At 38.5% G+C, this 19,716-nt stretch overlaps 1 protein-coding gene across 4 annotated transcripts in view; it reads left to right on the top strand.

Annotated features, from left to right (window-relative positions):
- The window catches only part of WDR89 (WD repeat domain 89), a 95,997-nt gene extending 79,262 nt beyond the window's left edge, over window positions 1-16,735 (top strand). For 3 of the 4 annotated variants that reach the window (XM_079768218.1, XM_079768219.1, XM_079768217.1), the window contains exon 2: window positions 13,628-16,735. In XM_079768218.1, coding sequence (XP_079624344.1) covers window positions 13,628-14,822 — 1,195 coding nt within the window. In that variant the 3' untranslated portion in view covers window positions 14,823-16,735. Of the gene's footprint in view, window positions 1-4,723; window positions 4,815-13,627 lie in introns of all 4 variants that reach the window. The other variant, XM_079768220.1, reaches the window with a different exon arrangement.
- Window positions 16,736-19,716: the final 2,981 nt, after the last annotated feature.

The following is a 19,716-nucleotide window of genomic DNA, read 5'->3' as shown; positions in this document are numbered from 1 at the left end:
ACACTACAATAGCTAAGATCTGGAAACAGCCCAAGTGCCCATCAGTAGGTGAGTGGATAAAAACGCTGTGGTACATATTTACCATGGAATACTATGCAGCAGTAAAAAAGAAGAATCTCTTACCTTGGAGACAGCATGGAGAGACCTGGAGAGTATCATGCTAAGTGAAATAAGTCAGTCAGGGAAAGATAAGTATCACATGATCTCATATGTGGAATCTAAATAAAAATAAACTGATGAATGGAGTGGATCCAGAGATGTGGCAGCATGGGACAGAGTGCCGTATCTTGGAGGGAAGGCTGGGGAATGTGGGTGGGTGGGAGGTAATCAACCAATGACCTTGTGTGCATATATTCATAGCCCATGGACACAGATGAGGCCATGCATATATGAGGCAGTGAGGATGTGGGGTGGGGGTGGAGGAGTGGGCTGGAGGAGGTCAATGGGGGAAAAAAGAGGGACATGTGTAATACTTTCAACAATAAAGAATTATTAAAAAAAAAAAAAAGAGAGAGAGAGAGAGAAGCTGAGCCCGGCCAATGTGACTCAGTGATTGAGCTTTGACCCATGCACCAAGAGTTCTCTGGTTCTATTCTGGTCAGGGGGCATGCAGGAGGCAGCTGATCAGTGTTTCTCATCTCTCAGCAATGTTTCTATCTCTCTCTAAAAATCAGTAAAAACATTCCCTAGCCAGTTTGGCTTAGTGGACTGAAGGATCCTGGGTTCAATTCCAGTCAAGGACACGTATGTACCTCGGTTGCAGGCTCCATCCCCGCCGCGGTCAGGGCGCGTGAGAGAGGCAACCAATCGATGTGTCTCTCTCACATTGATGTGTCTCTGTCTCTGTCTCTGTCCCCCTCCACTCTCTAAAAACAAAATCAATGGAAAAATATCCTCTGGTGAGGATTAACAGAACAAAAACAAGCAAATACAAATCAATAAAAATATATTTAAGAAAAAGAATAGAAAGCTGAAACATAGCTATCAAAGCCAGGATTTTAACCCTAGCAGTCTGACTGTATACCCATTTTCTAAATAGGTATTTCTTAAACGAGAAATACCTACTTTTCTAATCCTTAATTTCCTCATCTAAATAGGTATTTCTTAACCACGAAATACCTACTTTTCTAATCCTTAATTTCCTCATCTAAAAAACAATCCTAAAATAAAAACCCTAGGTTGTGGGTTCTGTCCCCAACTGATTGGTGTTTCTCACATCGATATTTCTCCTCCTTCCTTCCTTCCTTCCTTCCTTCCTTCCTTCCTTCCTTCCTTCCTTCCTTCCTTCCTTCCTTCCTTCCTTCCTCTCTCTCTCTCTCAAATCAATAAAGCATATTCTCAGGTGAGAAAAAACCCCCACACATTTTTGTGGTTCATATAGGTTACAATATACTTCTTTAACTTGTCAAAGTCTATCTTCAAATAAGATGATGTCATTTATGTTGTAAGAAACCTTGCAACATTTTCTATTTCCTCCCTCCCATCCTCTATTTCTGTCATATATTTTACTTTTAATAACCCCTCAATATGTGATTACTATTTTTGCCTTACACGGTCAATTATTTTTTAAGGATTTTTTTTTTTTTTTTTTTGTCCACAGAAATGTATTACTAAAAATAAAGCAGGTGAAGTTTTTCTGAGGGAAAAAAAAAACTGTCACCATGGGAACCTCCACTAAAAATTGTGTTAATACCCTCTTCACTTCTGAACTGCTGCCTCCTTTCGTATATTCCTTTTTTTTTTTTTTAATATATTTCTATTGATTTTTTACAGAGGAAGGGACAGGGATAGAGAGTTAGAAACATTGATGAGAGAGAAACATCGATCAGCTGCCTCCTGCACATCCCCTACTGGGGATGTGCCCGCAAACAAGGTACATGCCCTTGACCGAAATCGAACCTGGGACCTTTCAGTCCGCAGGCCGACGCTCCATCCACTGAGCCAAACCGGTTAGGACTCCTTTCGTATATTCTAAGTTTTAGTATAAATTAAAAATGGTCGTGATTCCCAGCTGGTGTTGCTCAGTGGTTGAGTGGCAATTCATGAATTAAGATGTGGCCGATTTGATTCCAGGTCAGGGTACATGCCCAGGTTTTGGGCTTGATCCCCAGCAGGGGGCATGTAGGAGGCAGCCGATCTGTCAACATCGATGTTTCTATCTCTCCCTCTCCCTTTCTCTCTTTCTAAAATCAATAAAAATATCTTTTTAAAAATTAGCATGATGAAAATGAAGTTATATCCGATCCCTTGTTCAAGATTGCATTGGGCTACACCGCAATGGAGACTTCAAGTGCTGTAGGCGATCGTCTGCCAAGGGGTCACAAGGGTGGTGGCTTTCACACACAAAATTCAGGTTTCATCCATCTTGTAGTATGTAATAGTACTTTATTTCCTTCTTTTTCTTTTGTTGACACTATTACAGATATTGCCCCACCCCTGCCTTTGACTTCATTCCTTTTTTATGGCAAATTATATTCCCTTATCTGCATATCTACCATATATTGTTTATCCATTTATTAGTTAAAGTACTTTTGAGTTGTTTTAACTTTTTTGCTGTTATGAGTAATGCTGTTCTGAACATTAGTGTACAGATTTTTGCATGAGTATGTTTAACTTTATGAGAAACTGCCAAACTGTTTCTCTCAGGGGCTGCTACATTTTATATTACCCCCAGCATTGTATAAGATTCCAATTTCTTTACATTCTTGCTAACATTTGTTGTTTTGTTTTAGCTTAATTTTTGTTTTGGCTTAGCCAATTCATAGTTATTTTAAAGTCCATCATCTCAGTTATCTCTGGGTCTGTTGTGTTCATTGACTCATTTTGACAGTTAGTTGTGTTTTTCTTGCTTGTGTGTGTGGGTGTCTCTTTTTTAAAACTGAATTCTGGACATCAAGTGTAGAATAATAGTAGAGACTGAGGTAAATAATATTTATCCCTGGAAATGGCCACCTCTCTGCCTCTGTCAGACTGTTGATATTGGATATGGAACAGTCTAATCACTTAAGGAAGCTGATTTTGGTTTACTTGTTGCTATAGTTACCTTCTGTACACTATAGACTTGAAATTCCTCAGCAGTGGGCTGTCAATATCTTGTGCTTATATTGGGCCTGGGATGTTGAAGGATTTTCATTGTTTCTCCTCCACTGTCAACTTTTAGCAGGCCCTCCTTGTCTGTGCCAAATAGAGGCGTTTTCGTCCTGCTCTTCTTCCTCTTCCAGTAGTAAACTGTTGATGCTTTTTACACAGTGTGAGAATCATGTTAAGGCAGAGCCTCATTCTCCTCCATGATGGTTTGGTTTTTGGTGGGGGTTTTTTTTGGAAATGTAGATATCTATGCATAATCACCACCAACAGTTCTCTTTCCCAGTCCATATCCCCCCCAAAAGATAACCAGTATTCTGATTTCTATCATTATAGATTTATTTTGCCTGTTCTTTAACTTTGTATAAATAAAATCATGTAGTACTCTTTTGTTTCAGGCTTCTGTCACTAAACAGTTCTAAGATTCATCCATATTGTTGCATGTACCAGTAATATGTTTTATTGCTGTGTAGAAGTCCAGTGTATTATTAACATAACACGGTTTATCAAAGGCTATTTAAGCAATTGGATAATTGTCTATCTAATTAATCATCTTGCATTTATCTTAAAAGCTTGTAAGTATCCTAAAAGTAACATGCCAACGGTATATTTGCCTTGTTCCTCAGGCCAGAAACTTAAGGATCATCTTTGACACCTTTTCTTATACCCCACTTGCAGTCTAATCAGAAAATTCAGTTTATTTCTCTTTCAGAGTTGTGGCATGAATCCATCAACTTCTTCCCACTCTCATATCTCTTGCCTAGAACTTTGCACAAACCTCTTCTCACTACTTTCGCTCTTGTACTAAGGTCTGTTCTCCAGGCAGCGCCAGAGGAGTATCTTTATTAAAGAGTTCTCACCTGCTCTCAACCTGCAGTGGTTTTCTTTCTCGCTTAAGAATGAAATTTAAAGTTCTTATCATGGCCCACAAAGCTCTTATCTGCCTCCAGCTACTTTATTTCCTACACCACTTTCTTTCTCTGACTTAACTTGCTGTTTCTCTCTGCCAGGAGGCTCTTGGCCCTCAAGAGTCCAATACCTTGCTCCCTCTTTTCATTCTGGTCTCAGCTCAAATGTCACCTCATGGGAGAGGTTTCCTTTAATGATCAAATCTAAAAATCCTTTCTAGCTTTATTTTTCTTGCCTTACCCTATATTATTTTTATAACACAAATCACTGACTATTCCTCTGTCCTCCCACTGCCCTCCTTGAGGGCAGGGATTTTGCTTTTGTTCTTTGCTCAATCTAGTGTGTTTTAGGCCTGTTACATCAGCCCTTTGAGACTTGTTGTTGAATTATTGAATAAGGTACATCTTTAGGAATTTTGAGTAGATTTAATGTTGACATTACTTATCAATTTCTAACTATAACACAGTATTCAAGGGATTGTTTCTTTCATAATGCTACATCATTCTGTTTTAGGCCATGGTTCTTTTTGTTTGTTTGTTTTTTAATACTCACCTGAGGATATTTTTCCATTGATTTTCAGAGAGAGGGAAAGACAGAGAAATATCGATGTGAGAGAAACACATCGATTGGTTGCCTTCTATGTGTGCCCCAACCAGGGCCCTGGGTAAGGAGGAGCCTACAACAGGTAGAAAGGAAGTTAATATTTGTTGCTTATTTTCTTTATGCCAAGAATTGTGCTCTCTACATACTTGACCAGAATCGAACCCGTGATCCTTCGGTTCTCAGTCTGATGCTCTATCCACTGAGCCAATCTGGCTAAGGTAGGCCATGGTTCTTTTTATCCCCCACCCCTTTTCTTTTTGCAGTTATTAAAGAGAGCATTTGCTTAATTTTCAAAAGGGTCTGCTAAGAATTAGAAAAAGAATTAGTAGTAAACATTACCAATTCAAGAATTGGATTATTCCACATTGTTACTGACTTTGAAATTAAGCATCTGGTGACTGGGGAAGTGTGGTTTCTCTGTGTTTGCTTAACCAGCTGGTTGTTATGGAAAGGCAAAGGCAGATCATTGTTCTTGTTGAAAGAAGCTGGGTATTCATAGACTTAATTTAAAGGGTGAGTTTTTGTCCAGTCAGCGTGGCTCAGTGGTTGAGCGTCAACCTATGAACCTGGAGGTCACGGTTCGATTCCTGGTCAGGGCCCTTTGCCGGGTTTTTGGGTTTTCGGGTTCAAACCCCAGTAGGGGGCATGCAGGAAGCAGCCAATCAATGATTCTCTCTCATTGATGTTTTTCTCTCTCTCTCCCATTCCCTTTCTTTTTGAAATCAATAAAAATGCATATTTTAAAATAAAAAATAAAGGGTGAGTTTTGCATGGAAGATAATATCATACCATATAAAAAGGTGTGTCATTCCCTCCAAACCCCCACCCCCATTTTCCTTGGTAACAGATTCCTGCACTTTGAAAACTGTGCTTTTTGTAAGAATTTTAGTGTATTTAATGCATGAGATGCCATATGTTGCTGAAACCAGTTTCTTGAACATTCATGTGAATAAGAAGAGCATATTCAGACTCACTAAACAGGATTAATTTACAAACACATTAAGACTCAGTCATTAGTGAATATGATATTTAAAATTACATTGAAGTTGTAGCAGATGTCAGGTTAGCATACCTTCCACTAAATATTCAGCACTTTTCCCCAAATTAAAAACAAGTGGTTTGTGGGGTTTTTTGGCAAATTGTTTAAAAGCCAATTCTGGTTAGTTTAAAGCACACACAAATTTATCTGAATTTTTGATATAGAACTTTTCTGAGACATGTTTTGCTGAAGTTAAGCTAGTACATGCTTTTAATCCCAAGGTGGTGCTTCTTTTAGGACATACTGGTAATGCATATGAGTGACTGTTCCTATTTCATTCTTCCCTGAAATACTGATAACCAGATTCCTAAGTTTTACCCATGCAGTTTCGTTTCCGATAAGCTGACTTTAGATATGCTTGATAAGTAATAAGCTTCTTTAATATTCAGTATGGAGCTTTTCTGGCTACCATTAGATTTTTCAAATTTGCCACTAACTTTGCCACTAGCACATGACAATAGACATTAGTAGCTACTGCTTCCAGGTGCTCTGCTAAACACCCTACTCCCCCTTTTTTTAAAAAAAGTTTGAAATATGCTTCTTATACCGGTAACTTAGTCTACCCCTAATTTTTTAATATGTTTTTATTGATTTCAGAGAGGAAGGGAATGGGAGAGAGAGAGAGAAATATCAATGATGAAAGAGAATCATCCATCAGCTGCCTCCTGCATACCTCACACTGGGGATCTACCCGCAACCCGGGCATGTGCCCTGACTGAGAATCGAACCATGACCTCCTGGTTCATAGGTCCATGCTCAACCACTAAGCCACACTGGCCAGGCAAGAATTGTAGTTTTAAGAACAGGAATATGAAATTAAATAACGCAAATTGAATGAAAACTCATTAGAAAGGAAGTTAATATTTGTTGCTTACTTTTTTTATGCCAAGAATTATGCCCTCTACATAATTCTGTTCTATATTCCTGTATTATACTCTGATTACCTCTGTCCTTGTGTCTGTCACCCTATATTATAATTGTTTACTGGTCTAACTCCCATCTTCTTGACAGCAAATAAGTTTTTCACCCACATCACCAGCATTTATTTAGCACATAGCATTTTGTCATAATAAGCACTCAGTATCGTGTTAATTTTTATTCCCACTTTAAAGATGAGAAAACAGCCCTGACTGGTTTGGCTCAGTGGATAGAGCGTCGGCCTGCGGACTCAAGGGTCCCAGGTTCGGTTCCAATCAAGGGCATGTACCTTGGTTGCGGACACATCCCCAGTAGGGGGCGTGCAGGAGGCAGCTGAGCGATGTTTCTCTCTCATCAATGTTTCTAACTCTCTATCCCTCTCTCTTCCTCTCTGTAAAAAATCAATAAAATATATTTTAAAGATGAGAAAACAGGCTTAGGGAGGTTAGGCAATTTGTACAATGTTGACTTTGCTAGTTTGTGGTAGAACAAGGGATTGAAATTGGGGTGTTTCTTAAACCTATTGCCTTTTTTATTTTTTAAAGATTTTTTAATTGACTCTTTTAGAGGGAGGGGGGAGAGTCAGAGAGAAACATTGCTGTAAGAACAAGACACCAATTAGCTGCTTCCTGCACACCCCCTACTGGGGATCAAGCCTGCAAGCCGAAACCCAGGCATATGCCCTGACCTGGAATTGAACAGGCAACCTTTTAGTACATGAGATGACGGCCAACCAACTGATCCACACAGGTCAGGGTCCTATTGCGTTTTTTATTGTACTAAATTGGCAGTATTTTTGATAAGCTGAAGATACTTAAGTGCATTGCTTCCAATTTGACAGTCTCTGAAAGCATTCGTTTGTTGCCTCCTGTGAGAGGAAAGGGACTTGAGGACAGAAATGTTCCAAGACATTGGTTTTGAAACCTTTTGAACTTTGAACCATGTGACTGTTTTCAATTTTTAAAACTATAAATGCATTTTTAAAAATATCCAGAAACTTACTAGATGGAGTTTCAGATTAAGTTTTAAAATATTATATCATTTCAGTGGTTTTTTTGTTGATGTTGTTGATGTCTTTAGAATCAGGAAATTCTACAATTATTACTGAGCATAGATTTTTATAGTTTTCTGAAAATTCCTTTGTGTATCATTTTTCTTTTATTTTGGAACAAAAACAACTAAAAAAGTGGGGAGGAGAGGATATAAGTTCTAAAGGAAACAAAAAATTAAAGTCCCTCTTTAATGTGAATAAAATTTGGCTTTTTAAAGTATGCTCTCTAAATTTTTCTTTGTAGGAGCCTCTTATATTAAGTCAGTACTTGATTATATACCCAAGGACTTTATTTGATTATCCCTAATTAGTTAGGGTGATTCTGGTTGCATTAACAAAAACTATGCTGCAAAATGACTTAAATAGTCAGAAAATGTGGAATCTCATAACCATGGGATAAAGGTTCTTTCCATCAGTTGGATTGGGTCCACTTTAGAATTAGTGTTCTACATCTGAACAAATTGTAGTTGGGAAGGGAATACATACATGGATTAGCAAAAATGTAAGGTTTCTAAACCAAATTACTGGTTACAAGAGATGGAATTACTGTGATTGGTTTTGGCTAATCAGGATCTGCCCTAGGAACTGGGGTCAAAGTCCTAAAATTTTGTCGATGCCACAAAGAGTGGGGAGAGGGAAATGAAATGGAGGGGTTTCATCACACTGTCCACTAGAGTTTCTTAATTGCCCTTCAAAAAAAAAAAGTGATATAGCCTTAGCTGGTTTGACTCAGTGGATAGAGCATCTGCCTACAGACTGAAGGGTCCCGAGTTCGATTCTGTTCAAGGGTACATGCCCAGGTTTCAGGCTCGATCCCCAGTAGGGGGTGTGCAGGAGGCAACCAATCATTGATGTTTCTCTCTCTCTCGCTCTCTCTCTCTCTCTCTCTCTCCCTCCCTCCCTCCCTCCCTCCCACCCTCCCCTTCCTCTCCCTTATCCTCTCTGAAATCAATAAAATATTTTTTAAAATGGGATGTTTAAAAAATAAATAAATAAATAAATAAATAAATAAATAAAATAAAAATGGGATGTTTAACTGACTTCCTGTCTTTCGGAATATAATTGTTCATACAGGGTGATGGAAAATGGGGGTTTGTTTTACTATTCTGTGCTCCATACAAATTCTGTAATAAAAAGTTTAAAAGAAAGAAAAGTGGGGCACAAGAAAATAGAGTGATGATTCCTTATGGCAACATTTTTCTAGGTTGGTGTTTGTTTTTCCAATCATCCTGCTCTCTTCTCTGCTTATATGTAGAATTAACATAATTCCTCCTCTCCAAGCCTAATATGCATATACCTTAATTAAAGTTGACACTAATACTTTATAGTACTTATATAGAAGAGCAATAGCATGGTATTGGAATGGACACAGCTTTACAGGTTTTGAAGTTACAGCTTGGGTTTCAAACCAGATTCCCCTGTGTCCTCCCATTAGTAGTTATGAGATCAATGGCAAGTTACCCAGTTTCTCTGAACTGCAATTTCTTCTCTAAAATGGGGATAATAATACCTATCTCATAGGGTTAAATGATTAGGATAAAAAATTAAGTGTAAGTTTCTAGCATATAGCCTAGCATTTGTTGAACTCCAATTATGGTTATTTTCTTCTCTGTGAGGCTCAATTATCCTAGCCCAATTTGATAGATGTGGTAGCATTATTATAGTTGAATTATAAGAGCAGATTGTGAAGTTATTAGAACCCATCCCTGAATGTCTTTTCCCATTAACCATCTCCCTACATTTGGGACATTTGCTGGACCTCTGCCTTTCACAGTCATCATAACTAGTTTCTTATGGTCAATGGGCAATATTAAGTTTTAGCTGTGGGGAATTAGGTTTTTGGCCCAAGTCTAATAAATTGTCTCAATAGTTAAAAAATATAATTGTATATGATGCTTATGCTGTCAACTCTTTCAAGTATGTTGAACATTCATGCCTGAGAAATAGAAATATACCTGTTTCTAAGAATACTGCTCATTTCTGATTTTATAAAATAACTAGAGGCCCGATGCACGAAATTTGTGCAAGCGTAGGCCTTCCTTCCCCCAGCTGCCGGCTTCGCAGCCCCGGCCCCTGCCCGCACCCGCCTTGGCCTGGCGCTGCCCATGTCCGCCGCCACACAATCCCGGTTCCCCGGTTTCATGGAGCCCCCCGATCAATTGCCCTGTGGAGGGTGGCCTGGGCCTCCCTCTGCGGGGCCATCATGGGGCAATGGCAGGGCCCCCCAACCGATCGTATCGCACCCGCCTTGGCTGGCCTGGTGCCAGTGTGTGTCATAGTGTGGTTGTCCTGATGGTCGTTCTGCTGTTCGGCTGTTTGGTCGATTTGCATTTTCCGGTTTTATTACATAGATATGTAGAAGTCTTTTAGTATTGTGCCTTTTGTAATCAGTAGTTTCTAAATAGGTGTAAAGTGTATGTTATTTTCTTTTAATACTTTTTTGTCCCTTGTTTATGTGGGGGGAAAAGCTACTTCCTTATTCATTATGGAATTGTTTAAGCTAGGCTGTCCTTCAGATTTCATATTCAAACTTAGCCAGTTCAGCAATAAGAGCAATACCTAGTTGCAGCTAGATGTGTTTAGGATGTACTTTATATGCAGAAAGAATATTTTACTGGGTTTATTTTAATAGGAAGTAAAATAACATTTTGATTGATAAAAAATAACAAATCTTTTTAAGGCCAAAGCCACAAGAGGAATTCATAATTATGTTTAGGAACTTGTTATTAGGTAATCAACTTTTAATTATATAAGGACAGTTATTCAGATAAAAGTTTAGTTAGCAATTTCCATCTAGTGTATTGCAAGATGGCGGTTCACCAGGAATTTAATACTGTATTCTCACCCTCTTGAAGGTTATCCTAAGGTGTTTTTTTGGGGTGTCTTTCTAACATCTTACACCTGTCTTATATTCAGACATGGGAATTGTGTATCCCAGTAAGAACCACAGCAGCAGTAGTGGCTCAGTGCCGGGGCACTGCTTGTGGTTCTGCTATGTCCTGATCTGCACTAGGTGGGTCAAGATGAGATAATTTTTCTGCCTCCATTCTCAGAACAATTGGGTTCATATTTAAATTGGTTATGATTGCTTGCTACATTCTCTTAACTCAAGGACAAGGAATTTATTTTAATGAAGAAAAATTTCTTTTAGCCGAGCAAACTATCATAGCTTTATACTTCACTAAACTTCCTTTATCTGGACCTCTTCTCATTGTCTCATCGCTGTGTTGGGACAGTAAGAACTGCAGTGTTTCACCCACATATGATTAAGGAGGTAGTGGCAGTAATACCCCTTTCTTTTTTATTCATTCCTTTCTCTTTTCTCTTTGAGATTATCTTCATTTCTCCTCTCTTACTCTGCTTTAGTACTCTTTTCTGTCCATATCTTTTTGCATCCTTTTTAATTTGTGTGTGTATGTGTGTTGATAGAAGAAAGGCACTCTCCATGTCCTCGTCTCTCACTAATCTATTGAGATCTAGAATGCTAATTAAGCTTTTTTTTATACATCTAACAAAGAAAAGATTAAAATTATGGTTACTCTTATTTGCTCTCTGCATATGTGTTTGTTAGGTTGAACCATATGAAGTTGTCAATATTTTTTTGATCCACAGACACAGATTTAACCTAATACTTCTCTAAGCAACCTTTAGCCATAAGTAGGATTTGGAAATTTACCAAAATGGAAAAAATTGAGAAGTTTACTTTTTTGTTTGTTTGTGTTGTTAAGGGAAGGCTTGGCGGGGGGGTGGGGGGGGTAGAGGGAGCATAAATAATGAGTTTATTTTGCGGTGTAGAGGGACACGTTCAAGGAGAAATGAATGGCTAGTAGAGATTTGTAAATAGGATTTGTAAATAGAGAGATGAGATCATTGGCATATAGGTGGCACTTGAAAACATGAATATGAATGAGGTTACCCCGTGAGAGTGTAGTGAGAAGAAAAGACAGCCTATGGCTTCTCTTGCACACTGGGAAGTGGATCATGCAAATAAAACTCAGATGAGGGCTATACATAGAAGTAAAAGTGTATTCATCATTTTTGAATGATTCACTAGTATTAAAATTAAGCAATAACTATATAGCCTTGGAAGTTTTAGTTCAAATATTACTTACTTGCATACTGATGTGTTTAAACATAAGCTAGAAGTTTTCATGTTTCCCCATAAGAGATTAAAATGTATCTGTGGAAGAATATACTCTCCTTACCTCTGATATCTTATTTGTTTATTTCTTTTTTTCTCTCTTTCTTTTTGTACTGTACTTCATTTAAACAGTGTATCACGTGGACAACCATTGTGATTGTTAACATTGCTACATTCCTGAAGTGCTAGTTTGCTGTGCCATTCTGTCTGAGGTCCTGCCTCATCAATCACCGAATCCTTTGAATTAAAACCTTGCAGGATTGTTTCAATGTGAAACACTTTCCAGGCAACAAAATGAAGGGAAGGAGTCTAGTACTACTGTCCTGCTTGGGAATAACAGTTCATAGGCATAGTCCTATAAATTACTATTAGCTTAAAGGCCACATTAAACTGTCTTATTGTTTAAAATTCCCATCAGTCTGATTTTCCATATGCAGAGATCAAATGGAAGCAGTAGCAAAGAATTGTGGGTTTAAAAAAATAATCTCATATTAACATTTACCCACTTATTGACCTCCTTTGCAATATATCTCTCTGTGCCTTTCTCCCTGCAAAGTATCTCTCTGTGCCTTTCTCCCATAGTAACATCTCCCTCTGATTCTACCTTCTGCTCCATGGACTTAAAGGTGATTGATGACATTGGGCCCACCAAGATAATCCAGAATAATCTCCCCCTTTTATTTATTTTTTTAAAGGGAGATTTTTTTTTTTTAATTGAGTTTTAGAGAGAGGGGGAAAGGGAGAGAGACAGGAGAAACTTTGATCAGCTGCCTCCTGCACACCCTCTCCTGGGGATCAAGCTTGCAACCCAGGCATGTGCCCTGACCAGAATCTTAACTGCAACCTTTTGGTGCACAGGACAAGCCCTACCAACTGGGCCACCCTGGCCAGAGCTAATCTCTCCCTTTTAAAGTCAACCAATTAGTAACCTTAATTCCATCTGCAACCTCAATTCCCCCTTTTTTAAAAAAATATTTTTTTTATTGATTTTGTTGTTATTAATCCTCATCTGAGGATATTTTTCCATTGTTTCCTAGTGAGAGTGGAAGGGAGCAGGAGGGACAGAGAGAAACATCAATATGAGAGAGACACATTGATTGCCTCCCGCATGCACCCCAATCGAGGCTGCAACCGAGGTATAGCTCCTTGACTGGAATCGAACCCAGGACCCTTTAGTCTGAGGGCCGATGCGCTATCCACTAAGCCAAATCAGCTAGAGCTGTTTTTATTGATTTTTAGTGAGAGAGGAAGGGAAAAGGATAGAGAGAGAAAAACATCAATGAGAGAAGCATCAGTTGGCTGCTTCCTGCATGACCCCTAATGGGAGTTGAGCCCACAACCTGGGCCATGTGCCTAGGAATTGAGCCCATGACCTCTTGGTTCATGGGTTGACTGAGCCACACTGGCTAGGTTCAATTCCCTTTTGCCATGTAACCTAACATAGTTACAAGTTCCAGGGATTAAGGTATGGATCTCTTTGGGGGGACCATTTTTCTGCCTACACATGTATGTTTAGGTTCTAAAGTTGTATAAGGCAGCTGGGACCAGGTGTAGATGAATCCAAAGTGGAGATCCTGACTAATGCTGAGGATTATGAATAGGACCAATAGGTGGGTTTGAGCTAAAAACCAATTACTCAGCAGTGTATGTACATGTTTGTAAATTCTCTTACTGGCATAAAGTATATGTAGTAGATTTGGTGTTCAAGAGAGAATTAGAAGGAGGTAACTTATTTTTAGTTACATCATGGTAGGGAAATTATTACAATATTAAAATAGATTTTATTTGTTTATGTCAGCCTTCAGAAGGAAATGTTCTTGATTTAATTAACAATTTTAGAGAAGCTGTGGATTTAATTTTAATTTTTATATTTTTATTACAGATATTTACTACCCTTAGATGCCACTCCTGATATGGAGAAGATTGAAGAGCAATTTGCTAATCTGAACATTGTTAAACGTTCCTCAGGAACTGAAGAGCCTACTTATCTGCTTGACATAGACACATCCAAGACTGTACCAGCAGAAAAAGGAAGCTTGGTTGCTGTTTTATGTTCTAATGGGTTAATCAGAATATATGATAAAGAAAGGTTAAACATAGTACAAGAATTTAGTGGACATCCTGGACATCTTAATGGCGTCAAATTTGCAAATTCTTGTGACATTGTATATTCGTCGTGTACCGATAGCACAGTAAAATGTTGGGATGCTCGATTAGCCAGTGAAAAGCCTGTCCAGCTTTTCAAGGGTTATGCTTCCAATATTTTTATCAGTTTTGATATCAGCTGTAATGATCATGTCATTTGTGCTGGTACAGAAAAAGTTGATGATGATGCATTGTTGGTATTTTGGGATGCAAGAATGAATTCTCAAGATTTGTCTACTACTAAAGACCCACTTGGTGCATACTCAGAAACACATAGTGATGATATCACTCAAGTATGTTTCCATCCCAGCAATCCCAACATGGTAGTCTCAGGTTCTACAGATGGCCTGGTAAATGTATTTGACATTAGTGCCGATAATGAAGAAGATGCACTGGTTACAACTTGTAACTCAGTTTCATCAGTTAGCTATATTGGTTGGTCTGGGAAAGATTATAAACAGATATACTGCATGACACATGATGAAGGGTTTTGTTGGTGGGATCTTAATCATCTGGATACTGATGAACCAATTACACGTTTGAACGTCCAGGATGTCAGAGAAGTAATTAATATGAAAGGAGGTATTTTAGACTATTTGATTGGTGGCCTCTATCATGAAAAAATGGACAAATTATTTATTGTTGGAGGAACAAACACAGGAATTATTCACTTAATGAGCTGTACTACATCAGGATTGAGCCATGTGACCAGCCTTCAGGGAGGGCATGCTGCTACAGTCCGTTCGTTCTTTTGGAATATGCAGGATGATTCTTTGCTGACTGGAGGAGAAGATGCACAGTTGTTACTTTGGAAACCAGGAGCAATAGAGAAGAAATTTACAAAGAAAGACAACATGAAAATAGCATCCTCTGTGTACCAGCGAGTTCGAACTCACAGTAACGATTCTTACAAGAGAAGGAAAAAGCAATGAAACTACATTGAGAGTTTACTTGTTAGACTTTATAGTTGCAAATAATTATTTTTGTATACTACCTGTGGAAGACATGTTTAAAGTTCATATGTAAAAAGCCAGTTAGCAAACAGTCCTGGAAAATGTTGAGATTGGTTTAATTTAATCTTCACATATTCTAAAATTATTTTTTAAAGGCACCAGTTGACTATATAATCAGTGAATTGAAAGTAAAATTACTTTCCTCATTTCTAAAACCCATCTGTTGAGTTAGTAAATGTTGGGTTTTAAAAAATAGCTTTGATAAGTATTTTTTAGAAGTAGATGGCTGGTGTGACTTTAAAAAACAGGTAGTTTGGGCTATGTTTTTTTAAGCTCAATTTTTTACATTTTAAATAATCTTTATTATTTACAAAACAAATGAGACGTTTCTTCATTTGAGTAGCTCCTACTTGCCTAATACACAAAGGTTACCTTGGAGTATTTATATATAAATATTCTAATGAGTCTAAATAGAAATAAAGTGATTTGATATCTATTTAATGAAAATGCTTAGTAAATATTTGCATCTGTATTTAAATATTGTAGGTTAAACAGTGGCAGGTATTTCACTGATGAAATTATTTTGTAAAATTCATTTTGAGACTCAAAGTGAATATACAAAAATGAAAGTATGATAGCAGAATGGCTTTTTATTTCAAAATACCCTAATATTTTGTGATAAAATTTTTCCATAGTGTTTCATTCATAATTTTAAACATGAATTTTTGTTTGCTGCTGATGAAAGAATCTTAATTATAAAGTTAATTTCTATAAAGGTTTGCTATTTCTTCTTATGCTTAATTAAAAATAAAAATATATTTTAGGTTAAATTATTTGCAACAGTATTTTTTAAATATTTTATCTTTTACATTAAAAATATTGTCATGAAAAATAAAAATGTTGCCTGGCTCAGTGGTTGAGCGTTGATCTATGAACCAGGAGGTCATGGTTCAATTCCTGATCAGGGCACATGCCTGGTTATAGGCTCCATCCCTAGTGTGGGGCATTCAAGAGGCAGCCGATCAATGAGTCTCTCTCATCATTGATGTTTCTATTTATCTCTCCTCCCTTCCTCTCTGAAATCAATAAAAATATATTAAAAAACAAATGTTACTTTAGAACCTTTTATATTTCTCTTTAAATGTTACTTATTTCTGAGACAGTAATACTGGGGGAAATTTTTGTTTTTCTATGGAATAATGCAGTTTATATTTAGGCTATGATCTAGCTTGAGACTGAACAATAATAGGTAAGTCCCTATTAAACATATTCAAAATTTATCATTCTTTTTTTGAGAAAAGCAGTTATTTCTGCTGTTGTCCAAGCTATAACCCTGAGGGTAATTCTGGATTTTTCCCTTTTCTCCTAACCAGTTCTGTGCCATCCTACCTCCTAAAATCTGTCTGCTGTCTTTTTTATTTTTTTATTTTTTAATGTTTTTATTGACTTGCAAGAGAGAGGAAAGGACAGGGAGAGAGAAAAACATTGGCTGCCTCCTGTACCCCTCTCCCCCCCCCCCCCCCCCCCCCACACACACACACCACTGGGGATCAAGCCTTCAATCTGGGTGTGTCCTGATTAGGAATTGAACCGGTGACCTCTTGGTGCATGGGACGACCCTCAACTAGCCAGGGCAGTCAGCTGTCCTTTTGCCTTTACCTTAAGGTAAGACTTTCATTTCTCACATAGATTACTGATTTTGTCTTTAGTCTCTTTCAACTCATTCTTCCCACTACTTCTAGGCCAAACATTGAAAACAGAATTGATAATGCCTCATGCTGCTAAAATACTTGATTTTTAAAAAATATTTTTTAAATTGATTTCAGAGAGGAAGGGGAAGGGAGAGAGAGATAGAAACATCAGTGATGAGAGAGAATCACTGATTGACTGCCTCTTGCATGCCCCTACTAGGGATTGAGCCCACAACCTGGGCATGTGCCCTGACTGAGAATCAAACTGACCTCCTGGTTCATAGGTCAACACTCAACCACTGAGCCATGCCAGCTGGGCAAAATACTTTATCTTTTGATGGAGCTCTATGTAACAGTGAGAAACTATGTTTTCAAGATATTTACTCATAATATCTATATAAACCCCTAATAATGCAAATTGACCGAATGGCAGAACAACCGGTCGCTATGATGCGCACTGACCACCAGGGGGCAGATGCTCAATGCAGGAGCTGCCCACAGGCCCTGACTGGCAGTGGTGGCAGGGGTGGGCCGGTGAGTGGGCAGCGCCAGGCCAGTCAAGGTGGGTGTGAGTAGGGGCCCCCGATTTTCCCGCAGAGGGAGGTGACCGGTGGCGGTAGTGGGAGGCGGGGCTGGTGAACTGGTGGCACCAGGCCAGCCAAGGCAGGTGCGAGTGGGGGGCCCCGATCGTCCTGCTGATCACCCCACAGATTGGCCCTGATGGCCAGGCCTAGGGACCCTACTCGGGCATGAATTTCGTGCACCGGGCCTCTAGTATGAGGTAATGCTGACTATATTATAAGTGGGAAAAGCTGGTTAAAAAGACTTTGGGAGAAATTGCATTTATAAAACAACGGGAGTATCAGAACAGTAAAGCTTTTACAAATACTTAAAATTCAAAAGTAATAGAGTTAGGAGGTGCAAGTGAAGAAATATCTCTGAAAGTAGAGCTCAGAGACAGAAAGTGAAAGAAAAGATAAAACCACAGAAAATAAATATAGGTGTCTAATACTAGACTAGCAGTTTTACAAAACTAAAAACGTTTTTAGCCCTCACTGGTGTATCTCAGTGGTTAGCGTGTTGGTCAGTTTCCAGCCAAGGGCATGTACCTGGATTACTTGTGTAGGAGACAAGCAGTTGATGCCAATTCAATGGGAAAATATCCTTGGGTGAGAATTAACCAAAACAAGTCAAAACAATAAGCTTTAAAAGGGGAAGGGATGAAGTAATACCAGAGGCTATTCCAGAATTTCGCTCTTCAGAGTGTCAAGTGTAATGAATGAAAAAACCCACACCAAGGCATAGCACTGTGAAGTTTCAGAACTGTAAAAATGAAGAGAAAACCTTGAAAGTTTTTAAAGAGGGGGGGAAAAACAATCGCCTAGGAACAAGAATGATGTTAGGTACCTTATTAGCAAATCAGGATGGCAATGATGGATCAAGGCCTTTTAAGTTCTGAGGACAAATTCCTGCTACCTGAACTTATTACCCTCTGCAAACTCATTAAGCAAGTAAATTATAATAAACTAGAGGCCCGATTAACGAAAATCATGTGAGAGTAGGCCTTCCTTCCCCCTGCTGTCAGCACTGGCTTCTCTCTGGCACCCGGGACCCGGGCTTCCCTCGTAGCCCCTGCTTCTTCCAGAAGGACGTCCAGTCTAATTAGTATATTATACTTTTATTATAGATTTTGAAACATCCCTTGCTACTTTCTCTCAAATTCTGGAACTGAATTTATTTGGACTAAATTTTTTTATCACAGTATTCATTGCTCATCAAACTCATTGGCTGAACTGGAGATTGGGATTTTGGGAGGTATTTGCTTTTCCAATCTATAATTCTGTGACTGGTCAAAGTGTCCTCAAGTATGAAGTTAAAAACATTGCAGACATACAAAATGTCAAACTTTTTATGCAGCTTTTTAAAAATATATATATTCTTACTGATTTCAGAGAGGAAGGGAGAGGGAGAGAGAGACAGAAACATCAATGATGTGAGAGAATCATTGATCAGTTGCCTCCTGCATGCCCCACACTGAGGAGCAAGCCTGCAACCCCAGGCATGTGCAGGGCATTATTGGGCATTATGATGTTATGGAGTTGGAGATAGCCTGGATATCCATGCATGGGAGATAGGTTAGGTAAAAATGTGGTGGATGTACACAATTCAGTATTCTGCGGTAGTTACTTAAAAGCCACAGAGGTCCATTTTAACCATATGGCTTGATCATGAAAATACAGTGCCCAATGAAAACAAACAGAATGCATGTGTGGGGAAAGCCATTTATATAAATTTAAAATATACAAGATTTTTTTTTGCAAGAATGTGCAATTATACATATTAATCACCATAGAGTTGTTGCCTGGTATGGGGGAAGAAGGCAATGGGAGTGGGTTTAGAATAAAAGAGGAGGAGAGAGGGAGGAGAGAAAGAGAAGACATGACAAACATTTCAATAAGAAAAAGTCATTTTGATAGAGCACAGGGGTTCATGAGAACTAATAATAGAAACATGCAAAGGAAAGGGGGTGGGGAATAATTTTAACTCCAAGGGGTAAAGAATCGTATAAGAAATGTAAGCACAGTATGTATTTTATCAAACGTAAAACTATATTGCAAGCAGGGAAAGGAAAGGTTGTGCAAATGCTTAATTTTCGTCTTCCATAGTAGAAAGTCAGCATTCTTTCTATGGATGAATCAAGAACATAGCAGTATAAGCATGTTATTTAAAAGCATCTAAGTAAATCACCTGGCAAAACAGCTAAGAGTTCAAAGTGGTCCTCCCCCCTCCCACCCCACCCCCTACCAGAAGATAGAAAGGCAGAAGAGGAGGAGGATGGGGGACTGCTGTTTTTATTGTTCTTTGACCCTTTGGTAGAATACAAACCTTGTGGTAGAATATCAGGATACTTTGGCTGCAAATAATAGCTCAATTCAAATTAACCAAATGAGGAACATATTACCTCACAGAAGTTAGGAAGCGTTTCTAGGGTTTGATTGTTAACAAGAATGCAAATTCTTGCCAGTTTTCTGCTCTGCCAGTCTTTATCTTGTCAGCTTCAAGTTCACAAGATGACTGCAATCAGCCAGTGATCATATTCGCACTCACCAAAGTCCAATGGAAAAGGGACTGTTTCTTTGCCTGTGACTCTGCCTAAAATAGTCATGAGCAAGAAAAATGTG

This window comes from Cnephaeus nilssonii (genome assembly GCF_951640355.1).
Source record: "Cnephaeus nilssonii genome assembly, chromosome: 4".
Lineage (NCBI taxonomy): Eukaryota > Metazoa > Chordata > Mammalia > Chiroptera > Vespertilionidae > Cnephaeus > Cnephaeus nilssonii.
The sequence above is the reverse complement of the archived record's forward strand: the minus strand, read 5'-3'. Positions and strand labels throughout refer to the sequence as shown.